Source organism: Triturus cristatus, chromosome 5_2, assembly GCF_964204655.1.
Source record: "Triturus cristatus chromosome 5_2, aTriCri1.1, whole genome shotgun sequence".
In the NCBI taxonomy this organism is placed as follows: Eukaryota; Metazoa; Chordata; class Amphibia; order Caudata; family Salamandridae; genus Triturus; species Triturus cristatus.
In genome coordinates, this window is record NC_140588.1 from 73,291,626 (window position 1) to 73,314,082 (window position 22,457).

General features: G+C 41.6%; 1 protein-coding gene across 2 annotated transcripts in view; it reads left to right on the forward strand.

The window, feature by feature from the left end:
• LOC146822679 (molybdenum cofactor sulfurase-like) overlaps positions 1–22,457 on the forward strand; it is a 1,712,661-nt gene that overhangs the window by 1,273,744 nt on the left and 416,460 nt on the right. For both annotated transcript variants that reach the window (XM_085606872.1, XM_085606873.1), the window contains exon 12: positions 20,517–20,613. In XM_085606872.1, coding sequence (XP_085462998.1) covers positions 20,517–20,613 — 97 coding nt within the window. The remainder of the gene's footprint in view (positions 1–20,516; positions 20,614–22,457) is intronic.

The following is a 22,457-nucleotide window of genomic DNA, read 5'->3' on the forward strand; positions in this document are numbered from 1 at the left end:
GAATCGGTCGAAATCAGGAAGTGTCGGCCGCCATTTTGTTTGTTTTCAGTGCGAGAGTGAAAAAGGAAGGTGGCGAACGTGAAAAGGGGGCAGGGTAGAGAGTTCCTGACCCCCTAGCCTTTGTCAGGGGGTCCCTGTGTGGAAATATGGATTTTTATGATCAGTTATGTCCCCTATCTTGGACCCCAACGGTTTCATGTATAAATCATAAGTACATGTATGATCCCTCCAGTTCCAGTTATGAAGACGCAAACACATGTGCGTCCACCGTCAACATGTCCTCTTTCAGATCCGCCATGAATGGGCCGGATATTCCATTCCTAAGTATGAAAGGCCACCGACTTTATATGGCTCATTTATCCCATTTTTCAGTCCAGGCGAGTAGGCCCTGATTCTGCCATCAAGCCTTTTCTTGCCTTCTGCCTCTGAAAGCTTCAGTCTGAGCTCGCATCTGTGACCATGAACTTTGTCCCACTCCCTGCGCAGCTAACGGTGCCTGACTCCAGCCTGTTGCCTGCCAAAAACTGTATTTCACCTTCGAAATTATCTGCTCCGCTCCCCATCCAATGCATTCCTGTCTAGTAGTTCAAGTAAACATTCTTCCAGCTACCGAGCAAAGGGCCCGGCTTCTCTGTCTTTATGCAAGTAATTCATAGCCCTGTTACTATGGAAGATTTCTGCCCTCGCATCTAGTGTAGACACTTAGACGCTTGTACACGCACTCACGGTCAGTATAGAATAGATTTTGTTCGAGAGACCTTTCCTTTTGGATAACATAGTTCTTTAAACATAGGATGTTAGATATGATTTGGGATTAGGTTGACTTGACCCCCCAGACTCCCTGTCTCCACATGTAGAGCTAAATGTCAAGTCCCCTTCACCCCCTAGTTGCACGTCAGTCACACGTCATGCTGCTGCGCGCGCATCTCTGCCAAGTATTTCTGCTGACATTGCGAAATTCTTTCGTGGAACCACCCTATTGTGACATCATACCTGATGACGTTCTTTAAGTTACGCCTAGTTACACCCACTTTAGTTACGCATGTATGTGTTATCAATTGTTACGCCCCCTGCATCTGTTTCACTGTAATGCCTATTGTATAAAAATGATTACTTGTCAATAAAGTGGGGTCCTTCACTTCCTGAACCTTCGTGGTGATGGAATATGGAGCCCATCAATTCGAATTGATCTTGGAATAAAGCCCGTTCCGAACCTCTAATACCACGGATTCTGCCTCTTATTTTTCTGAGCTATTATTATTAATTTTCCGCATCAAATTAAGGTCCGGTAATTAAATTATTTACCACATATATGGCGCCCGAATAGGGACACTTTCTCATCTCACGCGCCGGCGGTGCGTTGCAGGCCCGGTCTCCTGCCACAGCTGGACGGACAACAATGCGTACCCACAGGATTTCCTGTATCTCCCTCCTGCCAGGCGGGGGTAACTGAGGCTGCGATCAACACCCAGACGAGGCGGTGAGAAGTGCGAAGTATCCCGACCAGAGCCTAGCTGAGAGAGCAAGATCCGAGGTATACAGAGGCCCACCAGTTTCCGAGGTCCCGAAGTTTCGAGTCGAGTCCAGTCCGGTTCAAGTCCAGTTCAGTTCAGGTCCGAGGCCTTCCGTTTCGAGCTACCCGGTGAGTACCATTGTCGGGGAGGCGTTCTGACGTGCACATAGTTTGTGCCGGTCAAGACGGGTTTGGGTACACAAATCCGGTCTGCACTGTTTCAGCAGTGTATCTGTACTGTTTAGCAGTATATCAAGTATGTCTAGTATATAATTCAGAATTACCTAGTTAGTATCGAGTATTATGCTTAGTGACTAGTTCCCTAAATGGCCATCATTGTTGTTCATTAAATGTTAAATGTTAAATGTTTTAAATACGTTCTGCATACTGTGGTGTGAATGACTGTTCATTATTGTGTTTTGCTGTATTAAACGTGTTCAAAATTAGGTATCAGATCAGTTCTCAATATGCCGCTCTTTTCGAAATTAAGACAGATCAAAACTAGAAAAGGGGTACTCGAAGAAGCTGTTCCCATTCCTCCTAGGGACACTCCAGGGTACTTCATGTATCATAAACATGGCCTAGACGCCATATTATTTCTTGATTTATGGGTGGACTACACCAAGGAATTACCAGAAAGTCAGAGGTGGCCCGCAGCTGGGACCTGGGATGCAGATTGCATCATGAAAGTAGAAGAAGAATTATGGAAAAAGAAAGCTAGACAGTCACAGAAAGATGCCATTGAATTATGGCGTAAAGAATCATATAGACGTACAGAAAAAGCGCTCAGACAGGAAGAGAAAAGTAAGGAGAATTCAAATAAAGTTCGAGAAAATCTATTAATTGAAGAAGGTACTCGAGTAAAGTCAGAACAAATAGACAGACAAAGAAATGCCCTTATGAATGGTATGTATCCCCTTCTGGCCGAAGGGTTACCTAAGGCTACTCCGGAGATACCAAAAGACTTGCCACCCCCATTGTTTCCGATAAAAGTACATCCCAAAGGGCATCCCAGAACCGCAGAAGATGTTTTTCTTTCCTCTTATTTAGACGACGCAGCTCCCGAGTATGCTAATGCTGCGTCACATAGACCGCCTGCCGAGGGGGTTCAACGCCAAGACCCTCCTCCGTCTGTACCTCCGCAACAGCACACTCCGACACAAGTTCCGGCAAGCACATCTGTTTCTACATCTGTATCCACACCTATGGTTGCTATATCACGTTCAACAAATCCTTTCACATCCAGCACCCCAGGTGGTGCTACCGGAGCTACATCAAACGTTTTTTCCACGCCACCCAGAGTAAATAAACTTTCCTTTCAAGAATCAGCCCACCAACGTACGCCCAAACTAGTAACTCCCAACACGCTCAAGGAACTTCTAATAGATTGTAGATATGACCCTGTGCCCGGAAAAGGGGACGAAATGGTGCTGGCATCATTACGTATCCGACGAGCTGCAATATATTTAGGGAAGATACCAGGAATGACTGCACATTTAGAAAATATATATCACTTTGTCCAGTCAGGGCGAGACCCTGAGAGTATTAACAGAGCCATGGAGTACCAAAAAGTGGAAATACAGGGGGAACTGTTACGTTTCCTCATAAACTGTGTGATCAGAAATCAAGACCGACCAGGGGTAAATCTGGAAGAAATGCAAATTCTTACCACATGGAGTAAGAATATATCAGAGGGGAGACATGATAAACGATCATGTATAGTAGCTATGTGCCGAAAGATCCGCAAAGAAATAGAACGAATACACGAAGAAAGATTAGCAGTAGACGAACCTGAACAAACCGAGGACGAGGAAGAATTAGAACTGCCCACAGGACAGTTAGAAACCTTGGCCTATGTAGGTAGAGGAAGATCTTGCAATAATACGAGATGCTTTACTGATCCGATACGTCCGATACGTCCAGAGAATAGCAGCAAATTCCAAACTCCTATAATAAATCTAAGGTCCCCCGAACATTCGTTCCAAGCCGCTGACAAATTACTTCGAGAACGAAGGGGTTATCATATACTCGATTCTATGGACGAACAAGAATTAGCCAGGTCAGCCGTACACTGGGTTGATAGTCCTGGAAAATATGGTGATGATACACTAGCGCATACGTTTTTGAACCTCACCCCTGATGAACAGCGTTTAGCTGGTATCTATATGATTCAACAACTCCTTATATTATATAAAAGCCAACATTCCGATCCTGGTCCCTTACCTGATATATTTACTGAATTACTCACGAACAAATGGAGAGGTTCAGGTACTGAGTTAATTAGAGAAATACTAGAATCCAGAAAGCAGTACATTCTTTTTGTATGTCCCGAACATGTTTCACTGCCCATCAAGGAAAGAACGACGTATTATATGGATAGACAGAATCCCTTACGCGAAGTTCACCCGATAAAAGGTGAGGACAATCAGTTTAAACGTGTGTTTGTATACACACCCATATCTAAAATAGAACTATTAGAAATGAAGAAAGTGGTACCCAGTCATGACAAAGACCCAGCGGGTTTCCACCGTGAAATTAAAGATATGTTACTCATGGGAGAATATACCTACCCCGACATTATGACAATATTGAAGGTATTGATGCCTGCGGGCATTTACGAAAAACTCAAGGAAAAGGATTGGGAGGTGGGAGACCAGAAGATAGATTGGACAGCATTAGAAAACGAAGAAAAAGCTCGAGGTCCAGGTTCAGGGCTCGGGGACAAGACCAAAACACTACCAGGTTTACTAGTACAGGTACTGCCACGTTTATTAACTACGAAAAAGGAAGACTGGGGTGCAATCTCAGCCTGTAAACAAAAACCAGATGAAGACACTAGTGATTTCTATGCCCGATTCGAAAAATGTTTTGGTATAAATAGTGGAATAAAAGCAAGTAGCGAATCATACCCACATCTGTTTGTGACAAAGTTAGTTGAAAATTCCTTACCCCAAGTTAAGAATAGAGTATTGAAATTCGAGAGTACCTGGCAAGGTAACACTCCGTCACAAATGTTACAAATGCTACAGTACCATCACAATAGAATTAGAGAGGAACAAGAACATGAACAAAGACGCATGAAAGACACGAAAATGAAAATGCTAGTTTCCCAGACAGTTCCAGCTGACGGTCATAAAAAGGGTATGACACAGTCCAGTGTTTCAGCAGGTCCTGTAAAAGGGACGTGCAACTATTGTAAACAGCCAGGTCATTATGTACACGATTGTCCCGTTTTAAAACATAATATCGCCATAGGTAACACAAAAGAAAGACCAAGACCACTTAGACAGGATCAGAACCAACAAGGAGCCCCGCAGCATGCACAGTCCATGCCAGCTCCACAACAGTCTATGCCAGCTCCACCACCGCAGCCTATTGCTGCCACACAAGCAACGACACGACAGATGTATCAGACCGCACAGTATGACTATCCTGATTATCAACGATACTCATGAAACAGCCTAGAGAGGGAAGTTGGCTTACCCCTTATTGAGGTCCCTGTAGATCAAGAAGGACCTTATGTACACAGTGAACTATTAGGCCAAGATAGAAAATTTTTACTTGATACAGGGGCAAGCCGAACAACAATAAAACGTAGTGAAGTTCCAGGGGCACCCCTCTCAGGCACACAGAATATTTCCCTTGGCTTTTCAGGAAAACCTATCATTAACGAATTATCACAGCCTCTTCCACTTACGATTGGTCCCTTGACACGAACTACGGATTTATTGCTTACTAAATCATGTCCAGAAAACCTGTTAGGCATAAAAACATTGAAAGCTCTAGGAGCTATAATATGTTGTTCTCCGGAAGGAGTAAGATTGTTTTTACGTGATTTCAAAGGGCACTATGTGTCCCGAGACATGGATGACCGACTGCAGACTTTACCCACACATTTATGGGCACAAGGCCCTACAGATGTTGGTTGCATGAACATTACACCATATCGAGTCACACTGAAGGCAGGAGTGGTACTACCACGAATGCGACAATATAAGTTACCCCCAGATGCTGTAGTGGCTTTACTGCAAATCATTGACGAGCTTATTACCCAAGGAGTGGTTGTGGAAACCGACTCCAATGTATGTAATTCGCCGATAATTCCGATTCTTAAACGAACTGATCCAAGAGCCCCGCCAGTATATCGATTGGTTATTGATCTGCGCGAATTAAATAAATGTATTGTACCACAATACCCCGTAGTCCCAGACATTTCTTCATTACTGACAGCCATTGATTCCGAAGCAACATTCTTTACTGTAATTGATCTCAAGAATGCCTTTTTCAGCGTCCCAATAGATCCGGAAAGCCAATACTTGTTCGGATTTAGTTTAAATGGACGAAGCTTTAAATTCACACGCGCACCTCAAGGATTCACAGAAAGCCCCAGCATCTATAGCCAAGCACTGAAACGAGAACTTGACAGTATCCACATGCCAGTCAACACTGCCCTGCTTCAATATGTCGATGATCTGCTGATCACCGCTAGAAGCGAACCTGAATGTGAAAAAACCTCACTGACGGTTTTACAATTTTTGGCTGAAAAGGGGCACAAGGTGTCCCCTTCTAAGCTGCAATTCTGTGTCCAGCGAGTTATTTACCTAGGGCACTCGCTGTCCAAGGAGGGAAGGCAGCTTACACCAGATCGCATTCAGTTAATTGCTAACATGCCAATACCCAAGACACAAAAGGAGGTGCGGGCTTTCATAGGCCTCACTTCATATTGTAGGCAGTGGATCCCTCAGTATGCATTTCTAGCGAAACCACTCATTCAGTTGACAACACAGGAGGCAGCCACATCGACTGTTCTCCCTTGGACTCAGGAACATACACAAGCTTTTGAAAGCCTAAAGAAAGCTTTATGTCAAGCACCTGTTTTAGCAACACCATGTTACAATAAACAGTTTACACTCTTTGTTACAGAACGCGAAGGTACTGCCTTGTCAGTACTCACACAGGAACAAGCAGGATCACACAAACCATGTGCTTATTTTTCTAGTACATTAGATCCCGTAGCTCAGGCTCTGCCTGCGTGCCTGAAATCGGTGGCAGCGACAGCTTTAGCAATCAGACAAAGCGATGCCATAGTACTAGGACACCAATTGACAGTACAAGTACCACATGCAGTAGAGGTTCTCTTGAACCGCACACAAACACAACACTTGACTATAGCACGACTCACTGGTTACGAATTAACATTGTTTCAGCCACATATAGACATCAGACGTTGTAGTACCTTGAATCCTGCCACACTGTTACCTGTAAATGGAACAGACCCACTTGCACATGATTGTATTGAAGTTATCACTATCACGACGAAACCCAGACAAGACTTGACAGACGTCCCATTGTCAGACCCAGACCTGACGTTGTATGTAGATGGTTCATGTATGAGAACAAGTACAGGAGAGTTAGTGGCCGCTTACGCAGTCACAACAGACACTGAAGTCATTGAAACAAATCGCATAAATACCTTGTCCGCTCAAGCAGCAGAGCTTATCGCTCTGACACAAGCCTGTATTCAAGCTACGAATAAAAATGTCAACATATACACTGATTCACGTTATGCATTCGGAGTTGTACATGACTTCGGCGTGCTGTGGCGAGAGAGAGGTTATTTAACTTCTCACGGTGCCCACATTCAGCACGGACCCCTTATTCATGCCTTATTAGATGCAATACATCTGCCCACTGCAATATCAATTATGAAATGTAAAGCTCATACGAAAGTTACTGATATCATTTCTCAAGGCAATGACCTAGCTGACAGAACAGCTAAACAGACTGCTCAAACTCAAACATCTGACATGACAAAGACAATAGTCCCGACACCAACATATTGCATGACGGTTAAGGATCCCGCTCTTGACGTAATTGACATACAGACACATGCTACACCAGAGGAAATAAAGAAATGGACTGAATTAGGAGGGATCCAAACGGATCAAGGATGGATGACGAAGGAAAAATCTGTGTGGTTCCTTCCTGATTCAATGGTTCAAGTTATAATTAATACTGTACATAGTCCAGCGCACCTAGGAGAAAAAGCTATGCTAGACAGCATTCAACACATTTGGTTCAACAAACATTTACGAGCAGCAGCTAAACAAAAAGTTCGTACCTGTATGATCTGTTGTCAGTTTAATCCAGGTAAAAGCATTCCCGTAGAACAAGGTGGATTTCAGCCTCCTGATCACCCTTTTGAAGTCCTCCAGATGGATTATATCCAGATGGAACGATGTCGAGGATTCAAATATGTTCTCGTAGTTGTCTGTGCTCTTTCCCGTTGGACAGAGGCATACCCGGTTTCAGATTACACTGCCCCGACTACTGCCAAACAGTTGGTTCGAGAATTCTTCCCACGGTACGGTTTACCACGTGCTGTCTACTCAGATAACGGCCAGCCGTTCTCATCCGAACTAATGAAACACGTTTCACTTTTGTTAGGCTATCAGTGGAAATTTCACTGTGTCCGACACCCCGAGGCAGCAGGTCTCGTGGAACGACATAATCAGACCCTGAAAATTAGATTGTCCAAAATATGTAGAGAGAAAGGTGTCGACTGGGTAGTAGCCTTACCAGTTGCACTCTTTTACATGAGAATGGTAGCACACTCTCGAACAGGGCTATCCCCTTATGAGGTGGTCTTTGGCAGACCACCAAATATGTGGGGGACGCCTATACCACGCAAAATAACTGATGTTGACTGTAATATGCTGACAGATTACCTGGCTTCCTTGATGTCTGCACTACAATCTTGTCGTTCACAGGTAGCTGCAGCCTTTCCCGACAACACCGAGGTGAAACCCCATGACGTAGTGCCCGGGGATTTGGTGTTAGTGAGGAACTTTGACCGGAAGTCTCAGCTGGATCCTAGGTGGAAATCGCCTCAACTCGTACTGTTAACAACGAGGACAGCCGTGAAGATCGAAGGTCGAAAAGGCTGGATACATTCAAGTCATATCAAGAAATTTCATGGACTACCGTCCGATGTAAACGACACACCTCGCGTGTCTTCACCGATTGACTCAAAGCTTCCTTTGGTTGAACTGAATGACAAGGAACAATATAAACTAAAACTACGGTCTAACAAGTCAGACAATTTGATTGTTTAAGTCCTCTCCAAGGTGAATCGGTCGAATTTGTATCTGACATGTATTGTCTAGACCTGAATAGAGAAAGAAACCGAAAAATACAGTTGAAACAATATGCGTACTGTAAATCACTGCGTAGTCATTGCACAGTGACGTTATTAATTTTGTTTTTCTTAAGTCTATTAATAATCACTGCAAGTATATTGTTGCACATATATTATCCTATTTTTAAACATGTTTACAATGTTACTGCTGAACATTCTTTTAGTGAATTACCCCCGCATGAGTTGTCCTATAGATTTGCGCTGCGCAATAACACTTTTATTAGTATGTTACATCATTCCCATCAGGTTAGCAATGCTACAAATTGTTGGATATGTGGCCGACTCCCTCCCTATCAGAACTATAAGGGAATTCTGCCTCTCTTTCCATATCCGTTCACACACAATGGCTCCTGTGGAGCATGGTTTAGTTTAATTAATTCCCTAGATTCGAATTCTGCAGTTTATCAAGACAACTGGGTATGGGGAAACCTGAACTTAGTTTTGCTCAAAATCTGCTACCCTGACAAGAAGGGACTTCCCAAAAGAACAGGAACTGATCTAGAAAATGAAGTATATGGATTAGGGAATTTCACGCTTAATCTCATGATCCTGAATGTCGAATCCGAAGCTGCACCAATTTTGCCCGCCATGTCAGTATTTCCAGTTAAAGGTGAATTATGTGTAAGAAAGAATGGTTCCATACATATGGGCCATAGTAGATGCACCACTGTAATAGAATTCAGTGATCAAGGCAAGTCTACATTTAGAGCTTCTCGCCATTCCTACTTCATATGTGGTCAGACGGCATATATACGTTTGCCTCTAGATTGGGATGGTACCTGCTACATCGGATTCCTTTTGCCACCTGTTTTCCTAGCTCCTCCTGATTATCATAGAAATACTCATTTAGTACACAATAGAGAACGGAGAGATCTCCCAATAGTCGACTACACTGAGAAAGCATGGGAAAAATACACAGACTTCAATAAAGGTCTCTTTCCCTATATAGGTACAGTTACCAATAGTAAGCTGATACGTAGATTAACCAGAACCCTTGAAGCAGTAGTGAACGAAACTATTTCCGCCTTAGGCAATTTAACAGAAGAGCAGTCTGCTATGCGGATCGTTGTGCTTCAAAATCGTCTTGTCCTTGACGTCATCCTGGCCGATAGGGGCGGAGCTTGTAGGGTCATCGGATCAAGCTGTTGCATTTTCATACCAGAAAATTCGCCATCTGTATATAAAGCCATAACTCGCCTTCATAAGATTGTAAGCCAGATACACCAGAATCCAGGCACCTGGACTTGGTCCGGTTGGTTTTGGAGTGTATTATCTACCTTTGGATGGAGGGTCCTATCCTTCCTAGGTATTGGCTTTCTCATATTATTCAGTTGCTGCTTATGCCTACAATGTGGACCAGCGATTTGTGGTCTGTGTGCCACATCGTGTATTCCACCACCAAGATTTCATTCATCCCAGAAGAAAAAAGAAGAACAAATGATGCTATATGAACAGATCAATGGATTGATGAAGATTGATATCTCTTAAGGGCAAGTAGGGGACAAGGAGGGAATGTGGAAATATGGATTTTTATGATCAGTTATGTCCCCTATCTTGGACCCCAACGGTTTCATGTATAAATCATAAGTACATGTATGATCCCTCCAGTTCCAGTTATGAAGACGCAAACACATGTGCGTCCACCGTCAACATGTCCTCTTTCAGATCCGCCATGAATGGGCCGGATATTCCATTCCTAAGTATGAAAGGCCACCGACTTTATATGGCTCATTTATCCCATTTTTCAGTCCAGGCGAGTAGGCCCTGATTCTGCCATCAAGCCTTTTCTTGCCTTCTGCCTCTGAAAGCTTCAGTCTGAGCTCGCATCTGTGACCATGAACTTTGTCCCACTCCCTGCGCGGCTAACGGTGCCTGACTCCAGCCTGTTGCCTGCCAAAAACTGTATTTCACCTTCGAAATTATCTGCTCCGCTCCCCATCCAATGCATTCCTGTCTAGTAGTTCAAGTAAACATTCTTCCAGCTACCGAGCAAAGGGCCCGGCTTCTCTGTCTTTATGCAAGTAATTCATAGCCCTGTTACTATGGAAGATTTCTGCCCTCGCATCTAGTGTAGACACTTAGACGCTTGTACACGCACTCACGGTCAGTATAGAATAGATTTTGTTCGAGAGACCTTTCCTTTTGGATAACATAGTTCTTTAAACATAGGATGTTAGATATGATTTGGGATTAGATTGACTTGACCCCCCAGACTCCCTGTCTCCACACGTAGAGCTAAATGTCAAGTCCCCTTCACCCCCTAGTTGCACGTCAGTCACACGTCATGCTGCTGCGCGCGCATCTCTGCCAAGTATTTCTGCTGACATTGCGAAATTCTTTCGTGGAACCACCCTATTGTGACATCATACCTGATGACGTTCTTTAAGTTACGCCTAGTTACACCCACTTTAGTTACGCATGTATGTGTTATCAATTGTTACGCCCCCTGCATCTGTTTCACTGTAATGCCTATTGTATAAAAATGATTACTTGTCAATAAAGTGGGGTCCTTCACTTCCTGAACCTTCGTGGTGATGGAATATGGAGCCCATCAATTCGAATTGATCTTGGAATAAAGCCCGTTCCGAACCTCTAATACCACGGATTCTGCCTCTTATTTTTCTGAGCTATTATTATTAATTTTCCGCATCAAATTAAGTTCCGGTAATTAAATTATTTACCACACCTGAAGGACCCCGAAGGCAAAAAAAATATATATATATTTTTTTTAAATCGCGGGGGTGCGCGCACAGTGCGCGCACCCTGAAACCCCCCCCCCCCAAATTTTTTTTTTATTATTATTAAATCGCAGGGTGAAACCCCCCCCCCAAAAAAAATGTTAATACGTAGTTTATTGTAAAATAAATATATAAAAAAAATAATAATACATAAATAAATTAGCATTTAAAAAACCGTACAAATTCACTGAAAAAACCATAGGTTTCACACACGTTATAGTTAGGAATTAGCATTTAAAAAACCTTGGTTTCACACATGTTATAGTTGGGTGGATATTTCACTCAAAAAAACCAATGAAATTCCCCCGTTATAGTTAGTTCAGATAACTATAACTCGCGCGGCCGCCACTCTATCACAAGGATGATGTCATCAGTGATGTCATGAGTGATGCCACGGACCATGTCATGAGTGATGTAATATGTGACGTCATGAGCACAGGATTGCGGGCGCGCGAGTTATAGTTATCTGAACTAACTATAACGGGGGAATTTCATTGTTTTTTTTGAGTGAAATATCCACCTAACTATAACATGTGTGAAACCTATGGTTTTTTAAGTGAATATATATATATATATATATATATATATATATATATATACCAATAGAGTTGCCTCAACAGAAGAGTCCAACAATCATGTAGATTTGCCTCAAGTTAATACGAACTGCAGCATCGGTTCACAAGACAACAGCAACCAAGTTCCTTACGCCAATGCGTTTAGGAAGCTCTGCCCTTCATCGTAGGCTGATCGTGAAGTGTGGAGAATTCTTTTGCCATTTAAATGCACCAAATTCCCTCCGGTAACCGCCCTTGTGGGCGTGGCCACCAGCGTGGCCTGCTGGTATCGGTAGTGCATTTACATCTTACTCCCGTGAGTGGCTTTCAAACATCTTCACACAAATGTCACTAAAATAAACATACCAAGTGGGTAGTTGTAGTGCCTTGTCACACAAATGCTGGCAGAATAACGTCTTATCAGCACCTGTCCCAAGACGGAGAGCCCCGTCAGGCGCCTCATGGGTCCACTGAAGCATGGCGGGGCTCTTCCACGGCTAGGCGAGCTGTTTTACATAAACCAAAAGAGTTGCCTCAACAGAAGAGTATTGTATCAGGACTGAATGCATGGAACCTCACTGGAGGGATACTTAATTACACCACAAGTACCAGGAGCCAAAGTGACGACCACACCCACTGGGGCGAGTACTCAGTTAAAAAATGGTGTGTAATTACTGAAATGCAATGCAGCCCAGAATCAAGCCTGTGATAAAGAGAAGGATCTCAAAATCGTCGGCTTTGTGAAATGAGCTGTGGATTTTGTTCATGCTGTAGCTGTAGCTTCCAATAAAGAAATCGAGTGGCTATACTTACTTGTGTGGGCTTCTGCTGTTTGAGGCAACTCTTTGTGTTTGGATTGAAACGGCTAGCCTAGCCATAGCAGAAGCCCCACTGCCTAAAGCGGACCTTGGCTGCACCAACCGGCGTATGCTAATTATGGACAGAAGCTGATTTTGAAAGCTACGATAGAGCAGCGCCCACACCCACTGGGGAGAGTACTCAGTTAAAAAATGGTGTGTAATTACTGAAATGCAATGCAGCCCAGAATCAAGCCTGTGATAAAGAGAAGGACCTCGAAACGCGTCGGCTTTGTGAAATGAGCTGTGGATTTCATTCATGCTGCAGCTGCAACTTCCAATAGAGAAAACAAATGGCTATACTTACATGTGTGGGCTTCTGCTGTTTGAGGCAACTCTTTGTGTGTGTATATATATATATATATATATATATATATATTACCTACTGGCGGTCGCCAGTAGGTAGTTATAGTTAGGACCCTCTTACCATAGGAAATCCGCAACATTCTATTTTGAATAACTTTGGCGCCGGTCGACGAATCCTCGCGAAATTTTCAAAATAGGTGGGGCGCTACGCTCCGCTCCTACCCTGAAAGTCTCGGGGGGATTCGTCAAGCGGGGGCTGAGATAAAAGGGGGGTCCCAAAACGCGTTTTTCCCATGCATTTTTCCATAGGACCTTTAGACACAGCTACAGCCCGAACGGCTGAACAGAATTACTTGAAATTTGGCAGAGAGGTAGTCCTCAGGTCAAGGAAGTGCCTTTTGTAGGTTTGGTGTAAATCTGTTCAGTAGATTCTGAGAAAATAGCCTTTAAATCAATATATATATCTGAGCCAGCTTACGGTGCGCTTACGGTGCGCTTACCGTACGCGTACGGTGGCGTGCGCGAGCGCGATTTTGATTGGCTCTTAGATCTTAGTAAACATTCGAATCGGTCGAAACCAGGAAGCGGCGGCCGCCATTTTCTCTCTCGCTCTCTGAGTTGGGCAGCAAAAATGAAGCCATTTTTTTTTTTTCGGAAAATCGCCGATTACGCTTACCATACGCGTACGGTAAAAATTAAAATGGTTTTTTCAGTGAATATATATATATATATATCTCCAATATTAGAAAAATAAAAATACTTCATAAACATTTTAATTAACAAGGCGGATAAAGGTGGCAATGTTGTCCTCTGGCATAAAGATCAATATTGTGCAGAAGCTATGCGCCATCTGAGCGACAACACCTGCTACCACAAATCTTCACGACAAGAGTTACGACTTGTTCAAGAAAACATGTATTACAATGGAAAAGACAAGGCTTATTAACCAAGGATGAATTTATTTACTTAAAAGTAGACTTTCCAGTGATCTCTGTCTTATATTTTTTGCCAAAGGTTCACAAAAATACTGATCCTGTGCCTGGGAGACCTATAATATCAGCTCAGAAAAGTCTACTTGAAATGATGTCCAAGTATGTGGATTATTTTCTTCAGCCTTTTGTTTTTGCCCTTCCTTCTTTTGTCAAAGACACTCCTGACTTTCTTAATAAAATCAAGAATATTTCATGGGAGCCAGATTACCTGCTAGTCGTGATGGATATTGAATCCTTATACACCAGTATCAACCACTCTGATGGTTTAGCAGCAGTGCAGTATTTTCTTGCGCAAAGAGATATCAGTATGTGTGATCATAACAAAATGCTGCTAATGATGATCGAACTATGCCTCTGCAATAATTTCTTTTTGTTTGGTACAGAGGTGTATCAGCAGTTGCGAGGTGTGGCTATGGGGGCTTGCTTCTCCCCCAGCTACTCATGTTTACATGTGGGCTGGTGGGAGGAACATGTCCTCAGATTGCGCTATCAAGCCACATGGACTGCTAATGTGATGCACTTCTGGCGTTACATCGATGATATTTGTATGATTTGGAAGGGCGATAAACAGAGTGCATTAGAATTTGTTGATTCCATCAATGTTAATAACTTAAATCTTAAATTCACTGCGACCATTGATAATGCTAAAGTGGAATTTCTTGATATGATCCTTTATGTTAGCAATGGCCAACTCCACACTAGACTACATCGGAAAACCACCGCAGGGAATTCCATTCTTCATGCGGATAGTGCTCATCCCCATCACACTATTCGGAGTATTCCCTATAGCGAATTCCTTAGGATTCGCCGAATTTGTAGTGAGAAATCAGAATGCCAGACTTGTCAATCAGAAGCCTAGCCTCGTTTCCTCACTCGTGGTTATTCTAAAACAATTTTGGATTCCGCACTCACCAAGGCCAATTTGTTACCTAGGGTAGATCTTCTGATTGTTAAAAAAGCACAAGTGACACCTTCCTCACAATCTAACGGTGAGACTGATTTAACCAACATCAGATTTGTTACCACTTACAGTCAGCAAGATAAACAAATTCGCAAAATGATCTATACTCAGTGGCCTATTGTGCTCACTGACATGACACTTAAACCTATTTTGCCAGAATTGCCTGCGATTACTTTTAGACGGGCACCCTCTATGAGGGATGCCCTTGTCAAATCCAGTCCTGAAGTCTCCCCCAAAAAAACTTGGTTGACTAAAAAAGGCTTTTATAAATGCAATTCATGTTGTGCATGCACCTTTGCCATTAATAGCACTGACTATACTACTGCATTTGACAACAAGAAAGTACCAATTCGTGACTATCTCACGTGTCGTACAGAGTTTGCGATTTATAAACTGCGCTGTACTTGTGGCCTTGAGTACATTGGAAGCACGGAGCTCCCTGTACATAAACGGATTTTACAACATGTCAGGGCTATTGTTAATTCAGATCCAAACTATCCAGTGGTGAGACATTTTAAAATGGTCCATGATAACAAACTTAAGGATCTAGAATACACTGTGTTAGGGGCTGTTCCTAATTCGGTGAGAGGAGGCAACCGTGAGAAAACCCTCCGTCAACTAGAGACTCACTTTATCATGTCCCTTGACACTAAGATGCCTTATGGCCTTAATAATAGTGAGGACTTACATAATTTCCTGTAATCCGCCTTACCTTAGTCCTCCCTGTCTGGACCCTTGCCCTGTGCTGTCTTAATTATGCCGTAGTCACTTTAAACAATGTATAACAGCTCACTTGTGCTAACTGTGTCATTTATTTTAACTGTTTATCTACCCTATGAAATTTATTAATATATTTCTCTATGAACTTTTGTTAGGCTCTTAATACCTACCTCCGTATATTTGTTCAGGCTTGAACAAATTCTGCTTATTGACTCATTGTAACTATGTTAGCTATTAGCTTTTTATGCTTTGCACATTGCACTTTTATGACTTCTTGGTGGTTTTTTTGCCATTTGATAGACCTGACAGTTTCTTTTGTGAGAATTGTTTCTCTGTATTGCTGCTCCTATAACTATCTCTGTACATCAGATTTAGATTGGCATTGTTTATCCTTAGTACTGTATATGATATGTCCATTGTTATACCATTATGATATTTATTCATGATATATGAGTTTTATCTGTCATCTTTTTAACAATATGCTCATTTGCACAGTGTTTTAGAATTCCAACTGTCAATTTTATTGTTATATGTTAATTGTTATTGTCCGTTGTGTTCATACTTATGTCCCTTTGGCAATATGCACTTGCCTTTGACTTAGCGGTATTTGCACAACAATTCTGATTTTTGACACTTGCCTCAGATTTAGCAATATTTGCACAATAATTTTGACTCTTTGCACTTGCATCTTTTGTACTCAAAACAGCAACTCTGCTGATTTTACTATACTTTTGCTGAAACTTGTTTGTGATTTTTAATGGTATTTTACAAAGTGATATTTACTATGTCTGTAAATAATATTTGCCATATTTATTTGTTACATTTCAGCAGCTTTAAAGTTTTGGATTCTATTTAGTTGCAACTAATTACCAATATCGTGTTTATGGACTGTCGGTAGTTTCGAGGCTTGATACCATATGTTTCAGGAGTCTGTTGTTTAGTTTCACGCACACATTAAGGTTTATTTCTAAAGTAATTTGTGCTTGTGTGTTAATTTATGCATGGACGTTCCCGAGCGCGTCATGTAATCAAGCTCGCGGATGCGAGCGAAACGCGTCATGGTGGACACTATGTCCGACGATTGCAATGGACTCGTACCTGCCTTTGCCTAATAAATTAATTCCTGCACCTATTCCGGATTCCTGTTTATCCTTATCAGCGTGAGCACATCGTAGAGGTCACTGCCAGCGTTCTTTCCGCCTGTTGGTTGTCAGTGGCGGTGCTGGATTGGTTTTGTGATATATATATATATATATATATATATATATATATATATATATATCTCCAATATTAGAAAAATAAAAATACTTCATAAACATTTTATTCCTCAATTTATTTTGATACTAAAGCATTACGAACCCAGTTACCCAGTATAAGCCACTTTTAAAGAAATATTGCATTATTATTAAAAAAAAGAAAAATATAAAATCATGGTTACTAATTTAAATATTTACAATAAAAATATTAAACATAAAAACTGCCAGTTTAACCGTATTTAAATTTTTAAACTGCCCACTAATACCTTCAATAAAATGAATGATTTCTGAATATCTCAATGTAAATAAGCAATAGATATTTCCTCAAAAATGCATAGATAATAATAGTATATTAACAAAATCTAAGGAACAATACATTATATCCAATATTATAACAATAAAAAATGGTCACAATATTTTGACCACAAAATTTTGTCAAATAATATTTTGGAATCGGTATTTAGGTACCGCACCTTTATCTTTACAAACTGATCTGATTTTTACATCTTTCTTCTTTTTCTTTTGCTTTCTTTCTCTTACTTTCTTTTTTCTTTTTCTTTCTTTCGTTCCTTTTTTCTCATTTCTTTCCCTCTTCCTTTCTTTATATTTCTCTTTGTTTCTCTATTTTTCTTTCTTTGTTTTTCTTACTTTCTCTCATTAATTCTTTCTGCCTTTCTTTCTCATTCTTTCTTTCTCTCTTTCTATCTCTTTTGTCTGTCTTTCTCTTTCCTTCTCCCTTCCTACTGTTTTTTTCTTCTCACTCTTCTGCCTTCCTTCCCATCTTTCTTTCTCACTCTTCCATCTTTGCTTTGTCTTTCGATTTGTGTCCTCTGTCTCACTCTTGCGCCACATGTACCTGGCTTGTTCAAATCCAAGTAGTTTCGACCAGAAGGAAAACTTTGGGGGTCAAATTACATAAAGTGTAGTTCCCAAGTTGAAGTACCAGTGATTGGGCATGTGTGGTGCTTGACTTACGTCGATGAATAGCTGGAGATGATTTTGACAATAGAACTATATTGGTGAAATTAGGTATCTAGCAATTGCTTTACTCTTTTATAGTTGTGTTTTATTTTTTGCATGACCCTTCTTAAACCCCTGGTTAAATTTCCCTAACTCAACCCATTTATTTGTGAACATTCTCTATTTTCTTGCCACTCCCCTTGCCCCCCCTACATTGAATACAAACAAAACCATATGCATTCAAGTGTAGAGATTTCCACCTTATGGAGGAGCAATGAATACATAAGAGATAGGGCAGGTTGTTGCTGAGATCTCCAGCCAGAGATTTGTGGATAGCCTTAATGAGTACGGGCAGTAGTACTAACGGAGTACTATTTAAAATACTCAAAAATGAATTTGTGCGTAGCCCGCACTTTTTTTATCATTAGAGCATTTTATTGGCTTGAATATCATTTGCAGCATCATTTTCCCAAAGAATCCAAGAGCAACACTGTACATAAGGTCTGGAGAAGGGCAAGTTATAACTGAACTTATCATCACCAGAATCACAGTCATATCACACAACATCCTAATTATTGAACATGGTGAAAGGCAAAATTGAAAGCTTGTGTAAATGATGAGGAGAGGCTTACCAACCAAGGTGGAAGAAAAATATACCACTTTTCATGATTGTAAGAATCTGTCTTCAATTTAAGAGGTGCCCTCTCACATCAGTCAGAAGTAGTCAGGAGTATCAAGAGAGTAGACACACTCCAGACATGTACAACATTGGTGAACTATATCTTCAAATGGTAACCACTTATACCTTTAAGGGGCCGATTCCGATCCGGGTCGGAAAGCACTCCGACCAAGCCGGATCCGGAGTGTTTTCTGACCGAGCCGGAGGCCTGCAGTCCAACCCAGCGAGTACGATGCGGCCGTATGCTGCCAGACTCGGTTCGGTCAGACTCCCATAGAAGTCAATGGGAGCCGGTCGTACGACACGTAAGTGGGCCCCCATTGACTGAATGGGTACATCGCGGACAAGTGCGCCCCCTACAGTGGGTACACGTCGGTGCCATCCACACTGTACATGCCTGTGTTGGGGAGACCCATAGGTCTCTCCCTGTGTCAGAGTCGTAGGGCTGCGGGTGACAGGGGGCCTGACGCAGACCCCCAAAGGCAACCACTCGGACGTTTTACGAGCCGGACACTCCGGCTCACACAGGCTGTCCGACGCGTGCATTGTACTGGCTCGGTTGTAAATCGCATCCATTGCTTGCCACTGTTAGCTTCCGACCGAGACGTACGGAGCAGTTCAGACCCGGAAACGACTCGGTCGGTGAATCTCACGTAGCCCGCATCGTACTTGCTCGCTCGTACAGCTGTACGAGTCGGCCGGAAAACACGCGTACCTCTCGTAGATTTTCTAGCCAGATCGCTTTCGGTGCCCTTCCGACCCGGATCGGAATCGGCCCCTAAGTGGGGTTGGTGGTGTGAGGTGCAATAGATATCTTCAAATGTATTGTGTGTAGAATATTTAACATAGCTTTTGTCAATGGAGTGGGATTTTACAACATTGTTTAATGTAGGCCTGGGCGGTAAATTTCGTTCCGCTCGCGGAATTTGCGATATTTTGACATTTTCGCATTCCGCGTAGAGCGTGAAAATGTCAAAACATTCGCAATCTGCCGCAAAACGTAAGTATTTTTCTTGTTTGCACTTTAAAAATGCGTTCTCGCTTGCGTGGTCGCGACTTACCGGGTCCCTGCGTTCGCCGGCGAGTTTTCCTATCCGTTGAGTGGATTGTTGGTAGCCGGTCACGCTATCCCACGAGAGTTTGCGATCGCGAACACGTCATTGCGATTGCGAACAAGAAATAAGCATCGTGAGCAAGATGGCTGCGCCCATTAGCGTCCGCATGGGCAAGTTGGAGATATATTTCCACGCGAGCACGCAAAAACACATCGCGAACGGGCGGGAAAAGCAATCTCCGCATCTTCGCGAAAGTTCCGCATGCTCGCGGAGATTTTGCGCAATTTCTCAATAATTTGCGAAAGTCAATTTCACAAATTCCGCCCACCCTTAGTTTAATGTGCACAAGACAGAAGGTGTGTACAGTCAATAGAACAGATGAGAAATTCTGAAAAAGGCATAATCAACCCAACCCTCCTCCCTCTCCCCAAAACAGAAAATATACTTTAACATACCCACAAGCAGTGCCCTTTGTTACTGAGCTGCCATCAAATGGAACATTTTAACTATGACAACAGTTTAGCTCCTTTAATTGGTTTAGTAACATTAACAGAAATGTTACAGTTCTCTTAGCCTATTGTAATGCTCTTATGAAATGCTATTTGTGACTAATTGCCACAAGTAAACATTGTGGTCTTTTCAGAATAGGTGGCATCATGATGCAAATTATGTCTGTTTATGCAAATACAATCTGCTGATCTTAATTGGAAATTATTTTTACTATTAGGGCAACCTGGCGGAGCACTTTCTCTGGTGAATGAAGCACAGTATCTTCTAATAAGCACTGCAAGTATTCTGCACCTCCGAGACAAGATAACCTCAAGGTAATAAAAACCCATATTTAGAAAACAATGGAAGAGGAGTACAGAAATGTTATCCTTCAGTGCTTATGTTTGACAGTTTGTTTGTCTCCTCTGCTCATCAGCATGTATGTAATTTCAACCCTCTTTAATCTCCTTTAATGAATGACACCTAGGCGAACCCCTATTATTGTCATACCATTACAATTTTCAAGGAAGCCAGGATATGTTTGTCATTGACTAAATATGGCAAGAGTATTTGCTTTTCAAAATATTATTATTGCAAGTTGTGAGAAGTATTGTATGGAAACAACACTGATGATATTAGTAATATCTCTAAACTAGGTGCGGCACATGAATATGGGGGGTAATGTGGCCACTGATGATCACCACTAATATTGAACTGCACCATATGATGTTTATGGTGTTGACTTCTAACTAACAGGTAGGTGTGTTGCAGGTCTATAGTGGTGTAAGTGGACACAATTCTGATAGATCTGCTACAAAATCTAACCTTTGCAACCACGCCCTTCCGTATTTTCCAATCCATGTTACCAAGGTCTAATATGTTTATGTGTATCATTTATATTATATATATTTTAACTGAAAATAACACAGTTTAAATCTATTTTATTATTGTGGTTCAAATCTGTGAACTACTGAAATTTGCCACGTGTGGTTAGCAATGCACAAAACACATGCCACGCAACTCACCATGTATTTCTCTAGATAGTCTGCCAGTTGCTCTTTTGCCATTGGCATATAGGCGCAACAAAAAAAGCTTATTATTAATCAGATAGGCAAAACCTAATGCATTTACCAAGGCTTGTTCTTCTTGTGTGGGACATTTTCCATACTATCTATGTTACCCCTAGCATTCTGCTTTAGTAAGACACCTCTCATAAAGCCCCTGTATGGTTTGGGAAATCTTTAGTCCACAGTTTGAAAATCAAAATTTCAAGATGGCATGAAAATAATAAATCCCCTTTATCAGGAGGTCACATTTGATAAACATTTCAAATGTAATTAACAGGATTTGTGATTTTCTGTATTGTGAAATAAATTAACCGTTCTCTTGGTACTGTGGTTCCCACTTTGGAGCTGCTTTTACAAAGCATATTACGGGACAACAAACTGCCTCTTATCCAATTAATTAATTAATTCCCAGACCTAAAAATACTTTGTAAATCCCAAACAGCAGAGACATACAAATCCACTCTGAACCAAAACTACTAGATATATTTTCTCTATTTGTGACTCAAGTTGAATTTTCTCTGAATCTATAAAAATAATGACTTTCAGATAATGGAAAATCATGATTGATGATGAAAGATTTATACCTTATGTAGGTTTACACTATCTTGGATTATGCTTGTAGGCAGTTTCAAACATTAAATGGAAATAAATTGTTGTACTACTCTTGCAAATGTATATATGACAATTTCGTGGAAAGTCCATTGATAATCATTTTTATTAAATGGACTTATAAGAAATTACTTATTCTAATGACAAGGAAGGATGGCAGGTTTGAAGACCAGGCATGCTGAATTTTAGCTGAAAGGTGTGTAATGTTTCTTATTGTACCTTTACACCTTGTTCAGTGGAGTTTTAAGACTGTACATATCCCTAAATCACTGCATTCTTAGAAATGTGTGATTAAACAAAGTAAGTAAAAAGTAACAATCTGATGGATGGAGAGTGATGACTTGTTAAAGATTCCCTGCTGAATCTCATGTAGATTCCTTAATTGAAGGTTTTCAATCATGTATGCATGTATGTATTATAGCTCTAGCTAGAAAGTGATGATGAGTTGTACATTATATAGGATTTAGGGACAAATTCAGGATCCTGTTGAAGCAGATGTGTGG